The sequence below is a fragment of the Tachysurus fulvidraco genome, chromosome 1 (assembly GCF_022655615.1).
Source record: "Tachysurus fulvidraco isolate hzauxx_2018 chromosome 1, HZAU_PFXX_2.0, whole genome shotgun sequence".
NCBI classification, from domain to species: Eukaryota; Metazoa; Chordata; class Actinopteri; order Siluriformes; family Bagridae; genus Tachysurus; species Tachysurus fulvidraco.
In genome coordinates, this window is record NC_062518.1 from 38753121 (window position 1) to 38775240 (window position 22120).

The following is a 22120-nucleotide window of genomic DNA, read 5'->3' on the forward strand; positions in this document are numbered from 1 at the left end:
AAACCCCCCTGTAATAGTACAGGATGTTCAAACGGGAAGGGTGCAAAGGCTAAACTGTAAATGCTGAGATAAGATAAGATATACCTTCAACAGTGTTGCATGTGTTTGTAAAATACTTTGTTATTGTTACTGTACATGCAGCTCTGACGAAACATTAACTGTACTTTAGTGTAGGATGTGAAGAAGGTGTTCAATTCAAGTTTATTTGTATAGTGCTTTTTACAATTGACATTGTCTCAAAGCAGCTTTACAGAACATAAACACAGAACAAAAGGTTACTATAAAGAATAATATAAAGATTAATATAATACAAAATATTAACCAAGATTAATATTAGATATATTTAAATGTGTATGTATTTATCCCCAATTAGCAAGTCTGAGGTGACTTAGGTGACTGTGGTGAGGAAAAACTCCCTTGAATAGAAGGAAAAAACCTTGTGACATAAGGTCTTTGGTTGTTTTGTGCATACAGACATACTGCAGTATTAAATAATGCACTTCCTTAAATCATATCTAAATCTGAATCTACAGTTCCCTATGCTACATTTTAACTACAGCTTTTTCACCACCAAAATGTATTAAGGTCGGGACACAAAACATTCAGAGTTTTCACACAAAAAGTTTCTTTTAAACCGAGTCTCACTCATTTGTTTTCAACAGGATTTTTTAATCTTTATCCACACACACACACACACACACACACACACACACACACACACACACACACACACACACACACACACACACACACACCCTACGAGGCATTAGATGCGTTAGATTTGCCTTCAGTCAGGAAACACCCAGTGATAATATCCCTGACGTAAGAGTGAGTAAACATGAAGACATCTTAAGATTACAAAATTAAAAACACACACTCACACACACTCACTCACACTCACACACATGCACACATACACACACACACGCACTCACATGCACACACGCGCGCGCACACACACACACACACACACACACACACACACACACACACACACACACACACACACACACACACACGTATTTTACGTTTCCATCAATTTGAAAATCCTTTTTGCGTGTTGGACATTATTCCTCAGCTCTGTTTCACAAGCTACGTAATATTATACCAATTACACATTTATCTCATCTTAAAACCTAAAAATAATGAATGGGTATTTGTTATTTACTTGATAAAACACTAAATTACGACGAGAAAGCCAACAGGTGACAGGTCTGTATGTTGCTGTCGCTTTTGTTTTCTCGCGCCACACATTTGTGCCCTAAACTTGTTTTCCTGTTTTCAGTGTGGGGATTAAAGCAATTTGGTTTAATTTTATTTGGATTACCCACAATGCTATTGAATGTGAGTAAGATTTAGGTCTTTTATTTTTTCCTAAAGAGAGAGAGACAGAGAGCACAGTTTTAGTCCATCAGTCTGTCCAGCTCTCTGACCTCCTCATCAGACAGAGAGGGTGCATCAGGAGAACAAATGCAGGCTTACACTTGGAAAGTGTTTCTTGGTTTGTTTTATCTTTGCATTTTACTTATTTCTACTTACGCTAGAATTGTTTGACTATTTGAAGGAGATTTTTGTTTGTAATTTTCTTTTCTTTTACCTTACATATATTACACACATCTATTTGTATTACACTGCTTTTAATAAAAACAAGGCCTCCCATTGTGAGGATCCTAAAAAGACAAAAAGGTCTAAGTCTGACTCCTTCATCTAAAGATTCACTCAATAGAATAGGTAGAAGAACTTGGAGCAGAACCTTTGTTAGAAGACCGAGGGACTTCGAAGGACATTCGAAGGTAGGGGAAGCATGCGTCCTGGTAAGAGCAACTCTAATAGTTGATCTTGTGTTTTCAATACTAACCCGAGGCAAACTAGGACACACCCTTTAGTGGGATTGTGGAAGGGTTTCCTACACAATCCGAAAACAAGTGTCACTAAAGGACACGTATGTCAGTATAAATTACTTCACCTGACAATCCTTCAGCCAATCAGGGACTAGCAGTGGATTTAGCATTCAGTAGATTTTATATGCATTGTTGCTAGGCTATGCTACGTCATGCTAGGCTATGCTATGTCATGCTAGGCTATGCTATGCCTTGTGATATTAAGCTACGTTATGCTATGTTATGCTATGCCATGTTATGCTATGCTATTCTATGCATGTAAAAAAAAAACACCAAAATGTTTGGTGAATTCAATACACATAATAATAATTTTGATGCCTCCTATGACCTCAAGCCAATCCTGTGGCCTCTCATCAGAGCTACATGTCTCACTCATTTCGTATCGGAGCAGCTACATTAACAGCCTCGGTTACAACGATTCCCACATCGAAAAGTCTGGGACGATGGCATACGAACGTTGCGTTCGTCCAGGGATCAATGACATTTTAGATGCGCAAAAGTCATGGATTTAGCGTATATACTACATGCTCATTGTATTGCGGCTGCAGGGGTGTATGAAGCTTCCCCCTTTATGATTCACATTTAGCTTTAACCGACTTCAGCAACATGCTTGTTGCAAACATGCCGCCATTTGCTCAGCCCAGGGTGACGCTTCCCCTGATCACCAATTAGCCCGTATGTACTAGCTTTCATACTGCAACATCGTTTTCTTTCCCCTGTATGTCGAATATTAAGTTTCATGAGCAACCAGAGTCTCCACAGGACGCATGCTTCCCCTACCTGTTCTCACTATAATTTAGTGGATATACAACATGATTGTTGTTATATTGCTTCTGCAGGGGTGTATTATGCTTCTCCCTTTACGCTTCACGCTTAGCTTTAACTGACTTCAGTAACATGCTCATTGCAAATATGCCGACATTTGCTCAGCCCAGGGTGACGCTTCCCCTGATTGTTGATTAGCCGCGATGTACTAGCTTTCATACTGCAACATCATTTTTCTTTCCTCTGTATGTCAAATATCAAGCTTTATGAGCAACCAGAGTTTCTAGAGGGCGCATGCTTCCCCTATCTGCTTTCACTATAATTTAGTGGATATCCAACATGCTTACGTGGTGGCATGTGGCAGATTTCAGGAGACAGAGCAGACAACACAAACCCATCACCATCGACAAGACACCTGTGGAGCGGGTGAGCAGCTTTAAGTTTCTCGGTGTTAACATCAGTGAGGACCTCACCTGGACCTAAGAAGGCACATCAAGGCCTCTTCTTCCGGATAATTCTGAAGAAGTTTGGAATGAGCCCCAGCATCCTCAGAACATTCTACACCTGCACTACAGAGAGCATCCTGACGGGCTGCACCACTGCCCGGTTTGGAAGCAGCACCGCTGGCAACTGTAAAGCTCTGAAAAGGGTTGTTTGAACTGCCAGCCACATCGTTGGAGGTGAGCTTCCCTCCCTCCAGGACATCTGTTCCAGGCGGTGTATAAGGAAAGCCCGGACTATCATCAATGACTCCAGCCACCTATTCCACAGACTGCTTTCTGCTTCCATCAGGAAGATGTCTCCGCATCATCCGATCCCACATTAGCCGACCGAGAGATAGCTTTTTCCTTCATGCTATAAGACTAATTAACAGTCAAAACTAATACTCCCTACAGCAGGGGTGGCCACAAAGTCAGAGACCAAGAGCCACATTTTTTACTGTGTTACTGCAAAGAGCCACTTCATACACATGGGCATGCTTAAACATCACCTTTTTTCCCTGCCATTTTGAGAGCGAACTTAACACAAATTGTTTACTCAAATGATCTTGCTCCTACTGGGAAACTTTGAGATATTTTCATCCCACTCACATGTGCGTTTGATGAAAATACCGTATTGAACTCAAGCGAAGTAAACACGCACATTAAAAAGACACAAATACAAACTTTGATATGAACGTACGAATGAAAGTGGGCAAAGAGCCACAAAAATACCACAATATGGTATGCCACACACTTCAACAATTCTATCTTATCATGATCTGTCATTCCTCGATGTGTGGAAGATCAAGCTTCACAAGCAACCAGAGTCTTCTACAGGGCGCATGCTTCCACTACAGTACCTGTCATCACTATAGTTTAGTGTATATACAACATGCTTGTTGCTATATAGCTGCTGAAGGGGTGTATTAAGCTTCCACCCTTTACGATTCACACTTGGGTTTAACTGACTACAGCATAGGTCACTAACAGGCGGACCGCGGCCCGGGTCCGGACCCAGAAGCTGCCCAATACGGACCCGGACCTACAGCCAAAACAAAAGGTTATGATTTAAAACTTGACGCTTCTATTTTAACTTTTGCAATCATTACGGTAGTGGTAGTGGAAACGCACAGACCAATTGCATGCGAGTTAAGCCATCCCACGTGATATCACTCAGTCAATCAAGTCTGTGAATTCCTGAAGTAAACACTACGACTCAAAAGTGATAGTGATATATGTAGAAAACAAAGGGAGAGAAACAGACGAGTGAGACGGAAAAAATGGAGAGAAACAGATGAGTGAGACAGAGACTGAAATCTGTTCACACTTCCCACTTCCCACTAAACCAGTGTGTCTCATATGTACAGAAACCAGGGCACTTATTAAAAGAGAAATGTGAAACGTCATTATGAGACAAAACATAAAGGTTTTGAACAAACATATCCACTCAAATCTGAAGACAGTAGACAGCTTTCCCAGGTCTGAGGAAAGTAGCCCTATACATCCTGACCATGTTTGGCTCTACATACTGTACATAGCTTTCTCTACAATGAACATAATCGAAACTAAATATGGTTCCAGGGTCACTAATGAGCACCTCCGCATGTGTATGAGAGCGGCGCTGACTCCATTCAAGCCCAGGTTTAACATCCTGCCAAGCCAAGCTAGAGCCCAGTTCTCTCACAGATATAAAAGGGAAAGTTAAGCACTTTATTTAAACATACCCATTTTTCACATTTTATTTATTTTGTCTTATTTTGAAATGTAGCCCTACTTTTATTTATTTAATGAGAGAACATTATACATATCTACAATCATACATATGTTCATTTCTATGTTATGTGACAATAAATATTGTAAAAAAGTTTTTGAATTGAATTCTGAACTGATGCACCTGGACAGGACATTCCCTTTACAGGATGGATGGAAGTAACTTTTGTTTTGGCATCAAATGAATTGAAAACAAAAGAACTTGTCACACCTGTGTTGCTAATGGGGGCAGACAGCTTGGTCATCCTATTATCGGATACAGCGTGATTGAGCAAATGATGAACAACAAGGAATTAACTCAGCCAATCACCACTGAATCTCTAAAATCTGTTCTTCCTAGTATGGAAAAAAAAAAGTCCAATCTTTTATTGAGCGAGTTCATGCAGAAACGCCATGTGAATATTTTGTCAAAACAACAAAAGAAAATGTTCATGTGACTAAACACACATCTGTTCAAATTGAATGCAGAGTGCAGTCGCACCGACCAAAGGAAGAGGAGACATTGCTTATGTTTGAGACTGATGTTAATACACCGTGGGCAGAGGGGTTGGAGTTCTGTGAGACGATCGTGACCCTGCGGCAACATACTTCTCCACACATAATTCTCAGTGTTCAGAACCCCACTGATCATGACTTACTGTTAGCAGGCAAGATGGTCATAGGCACAGTGCAACCAGTACAGGCCGTTTATCCAACTGCTGCTTTTGAGGGACCTTGCTTAACTTCTGCGAGTGTCAAACAAGTAAAAAATGAAACCAGCCATACCTCCATCACGTGGGTTCTGCCAGTTGACTTGAGAAATCTCAGCAAGCCTGAAAAACAAATTGTTCAACAAATGTTAAAAGAGGAAGCAGCCTCATTCTCCAAATCTAAGAGTGAAATAAGTTGCATCGAAAAGCTGCAACTAGCCATTTCACTAGATACTTTCCCTGTTGCACGCACTTACCAGTCAGTGCCTAAACCCCTCTACCAAGTAATGAAAAACTACCTGCATCATCTCATTGCACAAGGATGGGTACAGAAATCAAACTCGCCATATGCCTCACCTGTTGTATGCATCAGAAAAAAAGATGGCAGCTTACGTTTGTGTATTGATTACAGGCAGTTAAATTGTAAAACTCATCCTGATGGACAACCCATCCCTCGTGTACAAGACATTATGGACAGTTTGGGAGGGAACTCCTGGTTTTCACTTCTTGACCAAGAAAAAGTGCATCATCAGGGCTTCATGGCCAAGGAAAGTCGACCATTAACAGCCTTTGTGACACCATGGGGCTTGTTTGTGTGGATCCGGACACCTTTCGGCCTGATGAATGCTCCTTCGGCTTTTCAGCGCTGCATGGAGGAGTGCCTGGATGAGCTAAGAGATAATATCTGCGTTCCCTATCTGGATGATACTGGATTTAGTTTTCAGCAACACCTTTGAAAATCATCTAGAGGATGTGAGAAAAGTCTTGCAAAGATTGAGACAGTATGTAATAAAGTTAAAGCCTAGTAAATGTGAACTATTTAAGTGTGAAGTACGGTACCTTTGGAGGATTGTGTTTGCAGAAGGGAGTATGATGGATCCAGCTGATACAGCTGCTGTGACAAATCTGAAACAGAAGAGACCTTGTACAGTCGGGCAACTGCGAGCAGTCATGGGCCCGGTGAGCTACTATCGACAGTATATAAAAGATTTCTCCAGAATTGCAGGACCCTTGTATGACCTGCTGAAACACACAGACAAACAAAGAGGAGTGCAAAGAGGCAAATAATCGACAGTGGAAAGGAAAGAAAAGGGGAGTGCCCTTTCAAATGCCAATAGTTTGGACGGACAGGCACCAAGAGATACTGGATGGACTGATAAACTGTCTGGTTGAGCCTCCTGTTCTCGCATTTCCTGACTTCTCACAGCCGTTCGTACTCCAGACTGAGGCAACAAATCAGTTACTTGGAGCGGTTTTGTATCAAAAACAAGATGGAAAGCTTAGAGTCATCGCATACGTGTCCCGAACATTGACAACTGTGGAAAAGAAATACCACCACTCAGGCAAACTGGAGTCTTTGGCCCTAAAGTGGGCTGTCACCAAAAAATTTAAAGATTATTTGTACAATCCACCCACATTCACTGTGTTTAGTGATAATAATCCGCTCACCTATGTTTTGACCAGTGCAAAGTTAAATGCAAATGCAGGATGTAGATGGATGGCAGATTTTCATTTTAACATCAAATAAAGGCCAGGCAAAGAAAATGTGGACACAGACAGCCTATCCAGAATGCCCTTGAACATTGAGACAATAATGAAAATGTCTACAGAGGAATTACCATCTGACTGTGTTGAAGCAACCATCCAAGCAGTAGAGGCGCCGCATTCCAACTTCTCCTGGACTGCCATGATTTCATTTGATGACACCCAGACATCGGAGCACATATGTGAGCCATTGCCTGTGGATGAGATCAGACAAGCACAGCGAAATGATGAGCACATTGGACCCGTTTTACAGTTTAAGTTGTTTGACAAAAAGCCAATGGGACATCTATTTAAGACCTTGAGTGCAAAGTAAATGTTCAATGCGCGGCTGGGAAAAACCTTTCTTGGGAGATGATGGCATCTTCCGTAGAAAGACAAACACCCAAACACAGCTGATTTTACCTGCGAAGTATAAGCAACATGGACTGAGGGAATTACATGACAACATGGGTCATCAAGGCCTAGACCGGACAATGTCATTAATCAGAGAAAGGTTCTATTGGTCACGAATTAACTATAATGTTGATCATTATGTGACCAAAAGTTGTGCTTGCCTGAAACAAAAGAAACCATGCAAAGAGACCAGAGCACCTCTCCAAAATATTGTCACTACTCACCCATTCAAGCTTGTTTCCATTGATTTTTTTTTACATCTGGATCGATGCCATGTTTACATCTGATGTAAAGGAGGGTATGAGTACATCTTGATCGTAGTTGACCACTTCACAGGATTCGTACAAGCTTTTGCAACTACCTCAAAAGGAGCAGAGTTTGTAAACCAACTGGTTTCTCAGTTGAAGAAGAGTTGTGGAGTTGCTGGATCGAGGACCACACCATATCACCCCCAAGGAAATGGGCAGGTTGAAAGTTTCAACCGAACGTTACTCCAGATGTTGAAAATGTTGACTGAAAATCATAAAACCAACTGGAAAGAGTCCCAAAACAAACTCACCTTTGCATACAACAGCACACGATGTGAAGTAACAGGATTTTCACCATTTTACTTACTGTTCGGAAGGTCCCCAAGGTTGCCTGTGGAAAAGCACTATTCGGACGGGACTAGTTTTACGTGGGGATGTGGAGTGATGCGATTTTACCTCAGGACGTCTGTAAAATTAATTGGCCAATTCGCACGGGACAAGACATGTCAGGAAAACTAGCAGAAGTGGGAGGGGTAACTCGCTTTACGCACCACAGTAACCTCCTTGTCGTCATGTGCGTATGACGTTGCTTCCTGTTATCACGTGCGCAAACAGACAACATGGCGCCTCCATGCTTGCAAAATGCGCCAAAAACTACTTTTAAACAGGAAATGACGGAATTTTACCGTACATATTTACAGCGGGTCTTTTCAGACGGGATTAGTATTACCTGAGGTAATTTTTCCGGACCTTTTTACAGAAGGTAAAAGTCGCCGTAATCTTTACTGACATTGTCCGTAATGATTACCGAGATGGCACATTCGGACGGGACTAAAATCACAAAGAAGTTCTGGTAATAATTACTTTACCCCCACGTCCCCGTGTAAAACCAGTCCCGTCCGAATAGTGCTAAAGACAAAGAAAATAGTGAACAAACAAACGTTAGCCAACGAAAATGAGTCTAGTCCAGAAGAATGGGAGGATGAAGACTATTACTACTAATTACCTGCTGTGCAACATCAGCAACCTGTGGAAGAAAACAGAGAATTAGATAACACATACTTATCTGTTGTCCAGCACAGTGAACCTGAAGAGGAAACAAGAGAAATTAACCCAGAGATAACGAATGCTGATGAAACAGCTCAAACAATGAACGAATGCTCACCTCAACAGGAAGGTGATGCAATGGATGAGGAACAACCTGTAGGACAACCTGATGATGTAGCAGATGCTCATGCAGCCTCAGACAAAAGTAACGGTGAAGGAGAACAGGGGTACAGATGGCCAAGGAGAGAGAGGAGACCACCGAAAACATTCACTTACGATTACCTGGGAACCCCTGCATGCTATAGTAAAGGTAAGGTAAGGTAAGGTAAACGTTTATTGTCCCCAGTAGGGAAATTTGTCTTGGGCCATCACCCATTCTGCAGTCATACAGTACACACATTAGACAAACACAATTCACAAAATACACAAAATATTGAATACATAAAATAAAATTCTCTATTTAACAAGTTCACAGACATTGGGATAAAATCTAAATTTAAATCTATTTAACCTGCAGCGAGGAACTCTGAACCTCCTGCCAGAAGGCAACAACTCATACTCCATATTCAAAACATGGGAAAAATCACAAACAATCCTTTCAGCGTGTCTTATAGTGGCATCTTCATACATAGTTTGCAATGGTGTCAATTATTTCACTCCTATAATTTTCCAAGCAGAATGTATTATTCGTATCAGCTTTGATCTCGATTGCACAGATAGATTCTCAAACCGTACTGTGATACAGTATCTGATCAAACTCTCAATTACTGCCTAGTAAAAGATTACCATCAATTTTTTATCAACCTCATGAACTCTTAGATGACGTAAAAAATTCAATCTTTGTTGTATCTTACTACAGAGATTATCCACATGTATTTGCAGAGGTACAAATACTTAGTTACCTTACTTAAGTAGAAATTTTGAGTATCTATACTTTAATGGAGTAATTCTTTTTTAGCAGACTTTTTACTTCTACTCCTTACTTTCACGCAATTATCTCTACTTTCTACTCCTTACATTTTAAAAATAGCCTATAGTTACTCCTATTTCATTCCGGCTTGTCCTCATTAAAAAAAAAAACCTATCAAGATAAATCACGCCATCCGGATAGAGTGAATTTATTGTGGTTGGATGAGGAGTATAACATATACTATTCCGACACCCTGTTGGTTTGCACGTGACCCATCGCACTTGCACATGACACAAATCACCTCACACTTCAGTTACCGCAACGCTGGACATAGCAGACGGAGCCAAGTCCATGGCAGAGGCTCAAAACTCAGAGGCTCAAAAACCAAGCACCAGCACCAGCAAGGAAGTTGGTAGCCAGGAAGACTAGCCCACCCCAACCCTTTTGAATGTCTTAAATGGTTGGATGGAAAAATAAGTCATTGTGCATGCGCTGTAAGCTATGTGCACCCAAATACCACAAGCTAATGGCTTTCAAAAACTCGTTGTCTAATTTGAAAAAGCATACTGAGGTAAGTTGAAAATTTTTTATTATCAGTCAATTATTACCAAATTTGAAATTTGACTTTAGCCAAATTTTATCTGAGCTTTGCTATATTTGGAAGTTAATTGTGCAAAGCTATAGTTTTTGTTATTATCAGTCGATTATTGACAATATTGTAGTGACCTAGTAATGTACTAATAACTAGATTTGAAAAGTTTGTCGCGACAAACTTTGATGTTGGCATTGACGAAGCAAGTATTCGCAAAAGGCCGGTGCTTTTTGGAGGCGAGTGGGCATAAAGGTCTGTGTTAGTTTTGGAAGTAGACAGAAAGCTAGGGTGACAAAACATTTGTAGGTAAGTGGAAATGAGCATGTGATGTCATCCGAATACTCTTGAGGAAGTTCTCCTCATTGCGTTGAGTGTTTTGATATGTCACAAGTCCATGTTTGCTAATTTTTTATTTTTACGTGACATCACATGACGTCATCAGAATACCCGTGAGGAAGTTCCCCTCATTGTTCTGAGTGTTTTGATATGTCACATGTCCATGTTGTAAAAACTTTTTTGATTTTGAATATATTGGGGGCGGGGCTGTAGTACAACCAAAAGGCCAGTCGGTACACATAAAACTTTGTTCAGAGTATCACCCTAAAGCAGCTGGCCGAGTTTGGTGTAGGTAGTTCGAAACTTGCCAAGTTATAAACCTCCAAAGTTTATAATGGGGGTCTATGGGAAAAAATGCCATTTTGTGACCCAGTACCGGAACTTGGATCGCTTAGAAAATTAATAGCAACAAACCAGACCAGGGTCTACGACAGATCTGAATTTGGTGCATGTGGCTCAAAAGCTCTAGGAGGAGTTACTCTTTATAAATGTTTGTCTAATCTTAAATAGGAAAACAGAATGTTGGCTTCTACAAAGCCAACTTCTACAAAGCCAACATGATACATTTGCAATGTTTGCTGTGGCAAACTTGGGTACATGACAATGGTTTGCTTGCTACCAGTAGGCTATGATTCAATGTTGCAAGCTAGTTTGGTGGCTCGGTGTGAGATTTGAAATTCAACTTTATCCAAATGTTATCCGAGCTTATATTGTTACTCTATGCAATATTTGTAAGTTAATTGTGCAAAGCTATAATCTACAGCTGGTTGATAAGGTATGTACTAAGGATAGTCATGATCCTGCCTGTGCCTCATTGTAGAGAGGTTTTACTGCTAATTTTCATTCATGCCAGCAGCTGCTTGTGGTCCTAAAACAGCTTTAAAGAGATAGTTTACCTAAAAAGAAAAATTCTGTCATCATTTTATCATCCTCATGTTGTTTTATATCTGCATGAATTTCTTTATTCTGATGAACTTATTTTCCTCCTTGAAGAAGACCAGCCCTCTTGAAATGACCCAGCAGTTGGATGCGTACCTGGGGTGCCCAGGAGACACAGTAAAGGTACTGAAGTCCTTCCCAGCTTTGTGCCAGCTATCACTAAAGCTTAATATGGCATTCCCTGCCTCAACAGCCTGTGAAAGACTGTTTAGTGTTGCAGGGCTGATCTTCAGACCAAGAAGAGAATGCATTGGCTTTGAGAACCAGCTGCCTTCGTGGATGAACAAAGCCTATTGGTAAATCTTTGTCGCATGTTAATTACCCTGTTGTTGTTTAAGTTTAATGTGTTTGTTTCAATAAAGGTTATTGTTGACATGCCTCTGAAGTTTGACTTTTTGCACCATTACAATACTTATAGCATTGTACTAAAATGTGTGGCCGGGGGGCCGGTGGCCGGGTCTTGCCCCACGGGGCCCGGCCGGGCTCACCCCGAAAGAGCGACCTGGGGCCGATCTCCTGTGGGCCCACCACCTGCAGGAGAAACCATAAGGGGCCGGTGCAATGTGAATTGGGTGGCAGACGAAGGCAGGGGCCTCAGCGACCCAATCCCCAGACACGGAATCTGGCAGTAGGGACATGGAATGTCACCTCGCTAGGGGGAAGGAGCCTGAGCTGGTGCGGGAGGTTGAGAGATATAGTTGGGCTCACTAGATATAGTTGGGCTCACCTCCACACACAGCTTTGGAATCCAACTCCTTGAGAGAGGCCGGACTCTCTACTACTCTGGAGTTGCCCATGGTGAGAGGTGGCGGGCTGGTGTGGGCTTGTTTACAGACCCCCAGCTCAGCAACCATGTGTTGGAGTTCACCCCGGTGAACGAGAGGGTCGTTTCCCTGCGCCTTCGGGTCGGGGATAGGTCTCTCACGGTTATTTGTGCTTATGGGCCAAATGGAAGTGTAGAGTACCTGACCTTCTTGGCATTTCTGGAAGGGGTGCTGGAAAGTGCTTCGACCGGGGACTCCATCGTTCTACTGGGGGACTTCAACGCTCACGTGGGCAGTGACAGTGACACCTGGAGGGCCGTGATTGGGAGGAACGGCCCCCCCGACCTGAACCCGAGTGGTGTTCTGTTACTGGACTTCTGTGCTAGTCACAGTTTGTCCATAACGAACACCATGTTCAAGCATAAGGGTGTCCATCAGTACACATGGCACCAGGACACCCTAGGTCGGAAGTCGATGATCGACTTTGTGGTTGTTGGTCTTGGACACTCGGGTAAAGAGAGGGGCGAGCTGTCAACTGATCTCCACCTGCTGGTGAGTTGGATCCGATGGCGGGGGAGGAAGTTGGACAGACTTGGCAGACCCAAACGTACTGTGAGGCACTATGTTTTCCACCTCCATTGTCGAAGCGGCCGCTCGAGCTGTGGCCGTAAGGTCTCCGGTGCCTGTCGTGGTGGCAATCCCCGAACCCGGTGGTGGACCCCAGAAATAAGGGATGCTGTCAAGCTGAAGAAGGAGTCCTATCGAGCCTGGTTGGCTCGGGGGACTCCGGAGGCAGCTGATAGGTACCGAAGGGCCAAGCGAGCTTCAGCCCGGGTGGTTACGGAGGCAAAAACTCGGGTCTGGGAGGAGTTCGGTGAGGCCATGGAGAAGGACTATCGGTTGGCCTCGAAGAAATTCTGGCAAACCGTCCGGTGCCTCAGGAGGTGGAAGCAGTGCCCTGCCCACACTGTTTACAGTGGGAGTGGGAATCTGCTAACTTCGACTGGGGACATCCTAGGACGGTGGAAGGAATACTTCGAGGTTCTCCTCAACCTCACCGACATGTCTTCCACTGAGGAAGCAGTGGGTTGGGGCTCAGTTGTGGACTCGTCGATTCCCCAAGCTGAGGTCACTGAGGTAGTTGAGAAGCTCCTCAGTGGTAAGGCACCGGGGGTGGATGAGATCCGCCCTGAGTACCTCAAGTCTCTGGATGTTGTGGGGCTGTCTTGGTTGACACGCCTCTGCAACATCGCGTGGAGGTTGGGGACAGTGCCCCTGGACTGGCAGACTGGGGTGGTGGTCCCTCTATTTAAGAAGGGGGACCGGAGGGTGTGTTCCAACTACAGGGCGATCACACTCCTCAGCCTCCCCGGAAAAGTCTATGCCAGGGTACTGGAGAGGAGAATTCGGCCGATAGTCGAACCTCGGATTCAGGAGGAACAATGCGGGTTTCATCCCGGTCGTGGAACACTGGACCATCTCTATACCCTCGCCAGGTTGCTGAGGGTTCATGGGAGTTTGCCCAACCAGTTCACATGTGCTTTGTGGATCTGGAGAAGGCATTCGACTGTGTCCCTCGTGGTGACCTGTGGGGGGTGCTCTGGGAGTATGGGGTCCGGGGCCCTCTGTTAAGGGCTGTCCGGTCCCTATATGACCGGAGCAGGAGTTTGGTTTGCATTGCAGGCAGTAAGTCAGACTTGTTCTCTGTGCATGTTGGACCCCGGCAGGGCTGCCCTTTGTCACCATTTCCTGTTCATTACTTATATGGACAGGATTTCTAGGCGCAGTATGGGGCCGGAGGGAGTCCGGTTTGGGGACCACAGGATTTCGCTTTTTGCAGATGATGTTGTCCTGCTGGCTTCCTCAAATCAGGACCTTCAGCGTGCACTGGGACCGTTTGCAGCCGAGTGTGAAGCGGCGGGGATGAGAATCAGCACATCCAAGTCCGTGGCCATGGTTCTCAGTCGGAAAAAGGTGGCTTGCCCCCTTCAGGTTGGTGGAGAGCTCCTGCCTCAAGTGGAGGAGTTTAAGTATCTTAGGGTCTCGTTCACGAGTGAGGGAAGGATGGAGCGGTTGAGCAACAGGCGGATTGGTGTATCTTCTGCAGTGATGCGGTCGATATACCGATCTGTTGTGGTGAAGAAAGAGCTGAGCCACAAGGTGAAGCTCTCTATTTACCGGTCGATCTACGTTCCTAACCTCACCTATGGTCATGAGCTTTGGGTCATGACCGAAAGGACGAGATACCGGATACAGGCGGCCGAAATGAGTTTCCTCCGCAGGGTGGCTGGGCACTCCATTAGAGATAGGTTGAGGAGCTCGGTCACTCGGGAGGAGCTCAGAGTAGAGCCGCTGCTCCTCCACATCGAGAGGAGTCAGCTGAGGTGGCTCGGGCATCTGTTTTGGATGCCTCCTGGACGCCTCCCTGGGGAGGTGTTCCGGGCATGTACAGCCGGGAGGAGGCCCCGGGGAAGATGTAGGACACGCTGGAGGGACTATGTCTCTCAGCTGGCCTGGGAACGCCTCGGTATTCCCCGGGAAGAGCTGGAGGAACTGTCTGGGGAGAGGGAAGTCTGGGCATCCCTGCTTAGACTGCTGCCCCCGCGATCTGGCCCCGGATAAGCGGTAGAAGATGGATGGATGGAGATGGATAAAATGTGTTCTTTTTCAAGGGGCATATACAGTATGCGGCTGAAACAGGTAGCCTAGTGTATCCCAAAATTTTCAACATTATCATATTAAAATAACGTTATTGTCATTATGGCCTTTAGAAATATGTTTTTTGAAGAGGTGGGGTAGCGAACAATAGGCCCCTGTGGCACACCCTAAGCTTTTGTCCTAAATGGCAATTATACTTTTAAAGTAGTTTTGAAACCAGTACTTTTACACTTTTACTTGAGTAAAAAGCTTGAGTTGATACTTCAACTTCTACAGAAGTCTTTTTAAACCCTAGTATCTATACTTCTACCTGAGTAATGAATGTGAATACTTTTGACACCACTGTGTATATGCCATGTTAGTGAATCATCAAAAAAGACACCAAGATATTTATATGAGACCTGTGCTACATTTTAATTGTGGATGGTCAGTGGCCTGTGATCACCCACTCCTCTAGGATCAAACACCATTTCCTTTGTCTTACCTACATTTAGAGCTAGGTGGTTGTTATCACACCAGTTCTCAAATCCTCTAATCTCTGAAAAATATTTGGACAGGTCTCCATTCTTTTTTAATAACCCGAAGATTGCAGTATCATCTGAGAACTTGATAATATAATTATTGGGGTAACAGCTTCTATACTCATCCATATATAGAGTGAACAACACCGGTGAATTAACAAAACCCTGAGGGCTCCAGTACTTAGAGTTCTAACTTCAGAGAGTGTTCCATTGACACTAACCTGCTGCCTATGGTTGGTTAAAAAAGAGTGATACCATTTAATGATAAGAGGGTGAACTTTAAGATCCATTAACCTCTTAGTTAAAAGATGCAGCTGCAGCATGTTGAAAGCTGAACTAAAATCCAAGAACGCAAGACGTGCATATGAGCTAGTATCCTCTAGATGTCTATTTATTAAATGTGTGATGGTTATAGCAGCATCATCAGTACTTCTGTTACTCCTATATGCAAATTGAAATGGATCCAAAATGCTACTAACTTCAGTTTTTACATGGTTAATCATAATTTTCTCCAAACACTTCATCAATATCGAGGTCAATGCCACTGGACGATAATCATTATTCTCCTTACAACTAGCCTTTTTAATGACAGGAATAATAACAGAACTCTTCTAGATAGAGGGGACTGTGTGTGTCTACAGACTTCTGGTACAGTAGATGGGACACCAAGCTTCTGCTAGTTCTTTACTTCAGGATTGCAGTAGCCGCCTAGATATACCATAATTCCCAGCAGCCTTGCCGGAACAAACATGTGAAAATAGTCTCTCCACCATATGCTGCTCAATAATTATTATAGAAGTAGTATACAGCATCCAAACACAATATCATTTCACCCCACACCATATGAATTGCAGAACATTACACCATGGACCTACCCAGTGTCACAGTATCAGCCCATATATTCATAGGCATACTGAAAAGACCTGAAATAGAGTGGGAAAAAATGGTCATAGTTAAAGAAGACAACAGACCATGATGTCCAGTCTAGTCTTCATTGAAGAATTGTACATACAGTTAACCTGCAGTGCATACATAAATTAGAATTTGAATGTCGGGACATTGTGCTGGTTAAAAAATAATAGTAAATAATAATAGTAAATGTTAAATATTAGTAAATATTATAATAGTGAATAAATAATTGTATTATGTTGTCTGACAAGCGATCATGCGATTGCTTTTGTCTTGACTGAAGCATTCACCTGAGTGGGGAGCGGGCGCGCTGCTCACACAATACACACTGAAAGTGAAGCAGCAGCAGCTCCGTGTCACTTATTTTATTAATATTTATCTCCCCTCATGAGGTGGTGAGGGTACTACATCTTCACAGAGTTTGTAGAAATCTGATAATGGCTTAAATCTGATTTTATCTTCTGAAATCACACCAGTATATTATAATAAAATATTATTATATGTGTTTATATAAACACAATTCCTAATCAACTCTATACATTTAAACTGTTTAAAGAATTTACATTTCTATACAATTAAAATAAATAAACAGATGATTATATCATTGTATCGTGGACTGAAGAATGGATAGAGTTTCTTATTGAAAGTCTTACCAGTGAAAGAGTAGATATGAGATCTGGACTTCACATCATAAAAGGAGACCAGAAACTCCTCATTATCCAAAAACACCCCCCACAACCTACATCTTCTCTCTCACTGTGAGCAAGACAGAGGGTATATCATAAGCACTGTACTGATTCTCATTCCTAAATCCTATAGTCCAGAATCCATTCTGAGGATTCCGTATAATCTACTCCTTCCTGTTAATGTTCTCTCTCACGACTCCCAATGTCCACTCAGTTTTCCCACTGACCTGCACATCATAATAAAATCTCCCTGAGGAGAAACTCTGCTTTCCCAGAACAGAGGGATAATTAAACCTTTGTGGTGTATCAGGGAGATCCTGTGGTGTGTCTACATGCATCACTTGTTTTTCATCAGCAGCCACAGTAAATTGAGGATAAGCTGAATCAGGATCCAGAGTCACATCCACTGAGAGAAACACACCATTTTCACACAACAAAACACTTATTGATCACATTTCTGATAAATCACACACACAGGAAAGACTCTGATTTTACCACACTGAAGTTAAATTAGTTCTTACCTCCAAACATCTTCTTCTTTAAAAGTTCTTATGAATGCAACAATAAAATAATTAATATTTAAATATGTCTACTGCAGACCAAAAATACAAACCAATAAAATAGAACTATATTTAAATGACCACAAACATGTTCCTTCAGTAGATATTTTCTACAGAATTTTTCTCAGAATTTGTCTTTATTTGTCTTTATTGAATTTGTCTTTACCTTTGTCTTTACACACTAGATTAATCCTTCCTGAGTTATCAAAACTCTCCATCATTATCACTGGGTGGCTTCCCTGAACTGGCTTCCCTGAACTAAAGAAAAATAATTGTTTTTAGTAGAGTGTAAACATGTTAAACTGTTAATTAGAAGATACAATAAATAAAATTTGAATTAATATAAATGTATACAAATGTATTATATAACCATACCCCTTTGAAATATTATAAACCCCTCTCAAATACATAAAAGATTTTACTACAGATTTTAAAAATGATTTATGAATGCATAAACAATTAATTATGTTAATTATAACATTCACCAATTAAAGCTTCATTGCAAAAGTGGATCTTACCCTCAACAATAACATGAAGAATGATGTCATTATACCAGGATTCTTCCTCAACAAGACACTTATATTCTTCTTCAGCGAGTTGCAGAGCTGATGTTTTGAGTGAAGCGTTGCCTTTCTGTAGCTCCTCTTTAAACAGTGATGTTCTTTCTCTGTAGGACTGCAGCTGACCTTCATTTTTGTCTTCGTGATTCTTATCACAAACTCACACTTATTTTACGTTTGCATCGATGTGACAATACTATTTGCTGACTTTTAGGAGCAAGACATTTGGGAGTATATTTTTATACAACACTGCCACCTAGTGGATATATACAAATAAACACTGAATAAATGGCTGTATTTAGTTATAGTGTGTTTTATGTTCCTGTATGTAGAGTGCAGATTCAAAATCAAACCTACAGACTTTTTAATTTCTTTATCCACTGCTGCTATCGTCGATGAGAAATTATTTTCATACTGTATTATAAAATGCACTTCTGGACCTCTCAATCCTACTACTAAATTTCCAGGTATTCCATTAAAACTATTTGTGTTAAAAATTTTGATAAAGTTTGTAGAGACAGAATTAAGCCAAATAAAACTTAAAAGCGTTTTTAAAAAGTGTAAATTCTTCATATCACAAAGGGAGTCTCTAACACCCAAATGTGAACACCAATCACATCAGATCACAATGACCAGCGCTAATCAATTAATTTTACTGTAGAATTTTAACTTAATTGCTCTCTGAAATCACTGGATCCGGCCTAACAATTGAACCTTGAAGCATTTTTAAGTCATAATGAATGCACAATTAAAATGGTACATGATCTGTATGCTTTATTTGAAAGTAATTATTTGTTAATTAAACAATCGATCGATCGATCGATCGATCGATTGATTAGTTAGTTGGTTGGTTGATTGAACTTTTATTCTAGGACACATGATCCTGTCCTATTGCTTCTAACAGTAAAAGCCATAAAAAGTTTTAATCTACACCCATTAAAATCTACAGTGTGTGCATCTATTTTAACCCGCTTTCTGAAAGATCTGGTTTAACTGCAAACTCACACACACACACACACACACACACACACACACACACACACACACACACACACACACACACACACACACACATTCCATAAAGATGCAGAGTGAGGAGAGTCACACACGAAAACTTCTCAGTTTACACTATTGCAAAAGTGTCCGTAGTGTGTGACTGCGTGAGTGAATGAGAGTGTGTGTCCAGGGTGTATCCTGCCTTGATGCCCGATGACGCCTGAGACCCGAGGTAGTTCAGATAAAAGAATAAAATAATGAATGAATGAATGAATGAAAGAAAGAAAGAAAGAAAGAAAGAAAGAAAGAAAGAAAGAAAGAAAGAAAGAAAGAAAGAAAGAAAGAAATTGCACATTATGTTATGTTACTAAATCAGTGCCGGAAAAGTACATGAATGAATTCCTCATGACCAGATGCATACGGGACACAATGCTTTTGATGTAAAATGGGGTTTACACTCATGATACTATTATATGAGCAGCTATAAATGAACCTAAAAAAAGAGCACAACTGTTGCATTTCCTGTAATTTTAAGACCATAAACAAGGCCCTTAAATGAAATATTTGATGAATTGATCAGTACTGATAGTATAAAACACACACACACACACACACACACACACACACACACACACACACACACACACACACACACACACACACACACACACTTGAATATATCAGTTGCTGCCACAGTCACACATGTTCTGAAATGTCAGTACAGTGCAGGTCAGTATGTGCTGGAGGAAATGGAGCGACTTTTTGGAAACATACCAAAAGCCTTAGAGACATCACCAGGACAGGTACATCCTCCATCCTGGGTGAGAAAGCATAAAGAAACTGATTAAAATCTAGAAGAAGATTTGCTCCCCTAAATAAAAGCCTTGGACTAGTTAGATAAGTGTATCTCACAGAGATGATGTGTCCACCCAGGCCATGTGCAGCATCAGCACACTCGATTACAGCACTCATCTGAGGGTAGTCCACTCCTGTCTTCTTCCGGGTTGTACACACTGAGCCTGAGGAACAGAAGAACCAGCATATGTGATATATAATAAATAATTAAGACACATATGTAATGATTGACAACACTCAGATACCAGTGGATGATATCTACTAGCTGTTTAACCCCAAAACCACCTGTTTTAGCATCATGAGAATTGAATGACACGATATACAGTAGTGTTATCACCTGGACCGATGCCCACTTTAATGATGTCGGCACCAGCGAGAATCAGCTCCTCCACCATCTCTCCCGTGACCACATTACCAGCCTTGATTGACAGAAGTTTACAACAATGTTTACAACAAATTCCATTGCTCTAGCTCACTATCAGTCTGTATAAACAGTGTGCTGTGTTTGCTATACAGGGTGAATCACTGACCATGATGGTGTGTGAAGGGAACTTCTGCCTCACGTCCTTGACAAAATGCACAAAGTGTTCTGAATAACCATTCGCTACGTCGACACAAACGTACTGGATCTGAGGCACAGCTGCCAAGATAGCAGCGAGCCTCTCGAAATCGTTCTCGCCTGTTCCCGTACTGACAGCCACACTCTGAAGACAGACAGAGAGACACAGAGGGAATGTGACCTTCGGAGCAGAATCACTACTAAGTGTATTCATTAGTAAGGAATTAAAACATGACGAGGTTGTGTGATGTGAAGCCTGTTATCATCCTACAAGTTAATCACATCACAAAGTGTATTCCTTTTATACCCTGTGGATGCTTTGCCGCAAACTCCTTCCAGTCATCTGTAGAGTAATGTTTGTGGACGGCAGTGAAAAGTGAGAACTGGAGGAAAAAACAGTGGATTAGTAAACCTACTTATTGAAGTTTGTGAGATTACATGCGCTTTAACCCAGAACAAATAAATTACTTTCTGTACTAACAATGCTCTTATTATTAATTTGTGTGTGTGTGTGTGTGTGTGTGTGTGTGTGTGTGTGTGTGTGTGTGTGTGTGTGTGTGTGTGTGTGTGTGAGAGAGAGAGAGAGAGAGAGAGAGAGAGAGAGAGAGAGAGAGAGAGAGAGAGAGAGAGAGTGAGAGATAGAGAGAGATTATGACTTGAGAGTGCATCCCTACTTGCCTCCCTTAAAAGAAAATTTATGACATAAAACATTCCAAAACTTAATATTTGAATTAAACAAAAAATATAAAATTATACAATGTAGTGTTTTTGGTTAGTAGCCTTATTTTTCTGAGATTTGTTCTGAGCAGGTGTTGTCAGTGAACAGGCTGTAAAACTGTTGACTGAGTTACAGACACTGCTGCTGATTATCTGGGAAACTTTAACAGCAGTCAAAATGTCATTGTTTGTGTCAAACAAGATGTGAATTTGTTGTAACATTAAAACAGATCATGATCATGATTTACTCTGTGCTCAAAGTGATGCTCGCAGCTCCAGTAGTTTTCTGTGTGGGTGAACGAGGATGATGCTGAACAATTCAGGATATGATTTTTTTTCATTGGTTGTTGCGTTAAATCTGACCCAGATACAATAGTGCTATTTTCTGATTGGCTATTGTGTAGCCTCTCTTTTTTTGATTGGCTGATAATTGACAGGCTCGACGAAGAACTCCAGGGGAGATGCGCTTGATTCCTGACCGGTCCCATAGAGACAGCGGTGCGAACTGATATATTTTGGGCGCTGTGGCATATTAAATATATAATAAATAGTACGTTTTTCTGCGTGAGAGATACAATGTGTGGCGGGAGAGCATGACAAAAGACTCAAATGAGTGACTGTCACTCTCAATGCATCACACTTGAGAGCTCTTGCTCTAGTTTGTCCTCCTAATGATGATTTTTTTTTTTTTTACAGCAATCATAAAACGGTCACGTGC

The 22120-nt window shown here is 41.8% G+C and overlaps 1 protein-coding gene across 1 annotated transcript; it reads right to left on the reverse strand.

Moving 5' to 3' along the window:
- Positions 1 to 19960: 19960 nt before the first annotated feature.
- On the reverse strand, positions 19961 to 20899 carry LOC125141066 (GMP reductase 2-like). Its single transcript, XM_047812673.1, has 4 exons — positions 20657 to 20899; positions 20464 to 20545; positions 20184 to 20290; positions 19961 to 20088 (listed from the first exon to the last, which is right to left on the reverse strand). Exons 1-4 carry the CDS (start codon positions 20897 to 20899, stop codon positions 20002 to 20004), a joined length of 519 nt encoding a protein of 172 aa, XP_047668629.1. The 3' UTR covers positions 19961 to 20001.
- Positions 20900 to 22120: the final 1221 nt, after the last annotated feature.